At 40.5% G+C, this 4,341-nt stretch overlaps 1 protein-coding gene across 1 annotated transcript; it reads right to left on the bottom strand.

The window, feature by feature from the left end:
- Positions 1-658: 658 nt before the first annotated feature.
- Positions 659-3,853, bottom strand: LOC114404615. The gene has a single exon (XM_028367500.1). The coding sequence runs from the start codon at positions 3,851-3,853 to the stop codon at positions 659-661; it is 3,195 nt and encodes a 1,064-aa protein (XP_028223301.1).
- Positions 3,854-4,341: the final 488 nt, after the last annotated feature.

The raw sequence follows: 4,341 nt of genomic DNA, 5'->3' as shown, positions 1-4,341 counted from the left end.
AACTGCCCTTGTGTCGTTCTTTACAAATATGGGAGTCTACGATATCAAATCAACTATTCAAATAAAGGACAAGTCATTTAAAATAAAGGGCAGCAAACACGTGTAGAGATTATAAAGGACAAATATTTGATATATGCACAAATATGTTTTTAACAGAAAAATTGATGGGGAATTCAAATATACTATTTGGTATGAAGGACTTACTAGAATGTCATTCCACACTATGTCCTTTAGCGTTTCAGGTACGTCTTTCCAATTATTGTGGATAATGGGAACCTTTTCTCGCGCCACTACGCCTAGGTAGCTGTGGAACTTTTCACGCATCAGTCCCGATGCTCTCCCGGTAGCGGGATCCACATAAACTGCCGGTCTGGGCTGATCCACGGTTCTTAATGTCAATGTTCTCAACCGTGTCGTTGTTCTACTCCTCTTGGAAGTCGCCTCTGATTGACCATCGGACTGCGGGGGAGACATCGGATCTGTGGCCATGATCGTGTAAAAAAATTACACAATTAATATTAATCTTCAGATTTACAAATTAACCACAGCAAAGGCGTACTAGTAAAATAATCATTATATTTACACATTAAACAAAGCAAAGGCGTACTAGTAAAATAATCATTATATTTACACATTAAACAAAGCATTACTTTCGCACTCAGCCTTTAGGAATGTTTTCCCATAGACCTTCATCATGATCTACACGATTTGCATGTCCATCATCCACTTCATCAACTTCATTCATTGAAGGCAATTGTTTCGAAAAACCAGACATTTGACCAATGTCAAGGGTTGACTCATCGTTATGGTAATTCATTCCACTTGGTCTTCCTTGCAGAACCACACACAAACTTGAATTACATGGATCTTGTACATAGAAAACTTGTCTGGCTTGTGCTGCCATAATGAAAGGTTCCTCCATATATGCCACCTTACTAAGGTCTACCAAAGTAAATCCCAATGGATCTTGAAACACACCCGTTGTCCCGTTGACCCACTGACACTTAAAAACAGGCACTCTAAATGCTGTATAATCAACCTCCCAAATTTCTTGAATGACACCAAAGTAAGACATGGATGCTCGAATGGGATTGTTGTCCGATGTACTGCAAAAGTGATCCGAATCAGCATCAACACAGACCCCGCTGTTTTGTACCGAACTTTTATCATCTTGGGACTTTGTGTAGAATGAATAATTGTTAATGTCATACCCCTTCCATGTAGGGACATTCAGATTTGGGCCAATGGCTAACAATGTCAGTCTTCTGGAAACAGTTTTATCAGCAACTATTGTTTGTCTAAACCAATTTATGAAAGTTTTGTTGTGCTCTTGCAATACCCTCATCATGTTCATTTTGGGGTGACTATCTCTAACATGTTTTTTGTGAGCCTCAATGTACGGAAACACCTCTGTTGTGTTGTTTAATATATACAAATGTGCTTGTGACACGTCATGTCTAGTCATTGTCACAACATTGTATCCACGAGTACCCTTTCCGGCTTTTGGCTGCTCATGCCGGGATGCAGGAACACCAACAGGTTTCAATGAGTCAATGTACTGTGAGGCAAACTCAATGCATTCTTCAGCAACGTATCTTTCCACTATTGAGGCCTCTGGTCGATGTCGATTCTTCGTATAACCCTTTAAGACCTTCATGTACCGCTCAACTGGATACATCCATCTAAAATACACAGGACCACAAGACCTTATTTCCCTTACCAGATGAACAACTAAGTGTACCATAATGTCAAAAAATGAAGGAGGGAAAAACATCTCCATTTGACAAAGGACAATGGCAACCTTATCTTCCAAAGCATCCAACTGTTTAGGGTCAATGACCTTCGCACATATAGCATTAAAAATGAAACACAAGCGACTGATTGCAACACGGACCTTCTCAGGCAATGTTCCGCGGATTGCAACAGGCAAAAGTTGTTGCATTAACACATGACAATCATGCGATTTCAAGCCAACCAACTTAAGCTCATTCACAGACACAAGACTCTTGATGTTTGAAGAGTAGCCTTGTGGGACTTTCATATTACGCAAGCATTCACAAAAACTTCTCTTTTCAGCTGTTGACATTGTATAACAGGCTGGGGGCAGATATGTCCTGGTACCTTTTGAGATAGGATGCAAAACCTGACGTATAGCTATGTCAACCAAGTCTTGACGACACTTGAAACCATCCTTTGTCTTGCCTTTCATGTTTAGGAGGGTCCCAATTAAAGAATCACAAACATTTTTCTCGACATGCATCACGTCTATACAATGCCTAACATGATGATCGGACCAGTACGGAAGATCAAAGAAAATAGACTTCTTTTTCCACATGTTTGAAGTGGATGATGGTTTTTTTTGGGACTTGCCGAACATATTTTCGACATCCTTGACCAGCTGATATACTTCATCACCAGTTAATGGAATTGGCGCGGTTTCATGTTCTTGAGTTCCATCGAATGCCTTCTTCAATCGTCGATACGGATGAAACTGTTTGAGAAATCTTCGATGCCTAGTATAGACAGTCTTCTTTCCATGTTTAAGTTGGCGGAAACTTGTATTTTGCTCACATATAGGACATGCGTGATGTCCTTTGACACTATATCCACTTAAATTTCCGTAGGCTGGAAAGTCATTTATGGTACAAAAAACCATTGCACGCAACTTGAAAGCATGCTGCAAATTTGCGTCCCATACATCAACCCCTTCATCCCACAATTTCCGCAAATCGTCAATTAAAGGTCTTAGATATACGTCGATATCATTACCTGGTTGTCTTGGACCAGCTATCATCATACTCAGCATAACATACTTTCGCTTCATGCACAACCACGGAGGGAGATTATAAATGAACAGCAAAACAGGCCACGAGCTATGGTTAGTAGTTAATGTTCCAAATGGGTTCATTCCGTCTGTTGCAAGACCAAGCCTTAAATTTCTAGGCTCGGCCCCAAAGTCAGGATATAGACGATCAATTGCCTTCCATTGCGGGCTATCTGCAGGATGTCGCATCAATCCATCTGATTTTCTGGTATTTGCATGCCACATAAGGTTTTTTGCATCTTCCCCATTAGCAAACAACCGCTTAAACCTTCGTATTATTGGGAGATACCAACACACCTTCGCTGGACGGCGGTTGGCGGCAGATACTAGTACAGTAGAATCTCCGTTGCTCGTTTTGTACCTTGAAACCCTGCACACAGGGCAGTCATGTAGTTCAGCAAATTCACCTCTGTACAAAATGCAGTCATTACAACATGCATGAATTTTTTCGTACTGCATCCCAACTGGACATAAAATCTTCTTTGCTTCGTAGTGATTCTTTGGCAACACGTTATCAGCAGGAAGAATTGTTTTCAACAACATCAGCAACTCACTAAAACTCTTGTCACTCCACCCAAATTGGGCCTTCAAGTTAACTAGAGCTAACACAGCAGACAACTTTGTGAAAGATGTGCAGCCGGAATACAAAGGCATTTTTGAATCAACTTCTATGTTGTCATACAACGCTGCATGTGCCTCTTCAAACCCCTCTTGCCCAAGATCGCGAATCATTTCTTCTATAGGATTTCCACTGGCTGCAGTAACATTGTCAGGCTGTGACATGTCAGCTGTATCGAGGGATTCCCCATGCCATATCCACTTTGTGTAGCTACGAATTATTCCCTCACAAATAAGATGAGTTCTTATGTCATCAATTGTTTGGCGCCTCCCATTTGCACACTTCACACATGGACAAAAAAATTTCCCCCACATAGGTTCCGCTTTACTTTGAGCAAACTGCAAAAACTCTTCAACACCATTCTCATACTCTTCAGTGATACGTGATGCGTTCATCCAACTTCGATCCATGTTACGCCTTCTATGTAAAACGTTAGTGGCTTAGGGATTACTTGACATGCATCACAAGCATAGAGCACCAATTGCAGTAGAAAACACAGCAGCACTGCACCGTTTGTACAAAACGTTGCATTACAAAACACAATAGCAAGTGCAGTTAGTTGGACCAACAATGCTAACAAGTCAAATGGTGCATGGCTGTTTCAAGGGATTTGGCATTTTTCAACAAAAACTGCAGAAACGACAGCATCGAAATTGAATGACGAAAGTGGTGCAATTCAAATTCAGCTTCATTTTTCAAACATTTATAAAATATCAAATCAGCTGAAATTGGGAAAAATAGTCTGTGTCAAACACAATTTTCGTAGTTACCAAATTTATTGGGGAATTAGAATCTATTTATAGAAAGGTTTGAAGGGTGATGTGATTGTGGTCCTACATGATGTAGTGTATAGGTTTTATAGACTGATGCAGATTGCTTGGCAATCATCGTAGACTTC

Source organism: Glycine soja, unplaced genomic scaffold (assembly GCF_004193775.1).
Source record: "Glycine soja cultivar W05 unplaced genomic scaffold, ASM419377v2 tig00104814_1_pilon_299705_327871, whole genome shotgun sequence".
Classification (NCBI taxonomy): Eukaryota; Viridiplantae; Streptophyta; class Magnoliopsida; order Fabales; family Fabaceae; genus Glycine; species Glycine soja.
The sequence above is the reverse complement of the archived record's forward strand: the minus strand, read 5'-3'. Positions and strand labels throughout refer to the sequence as shown.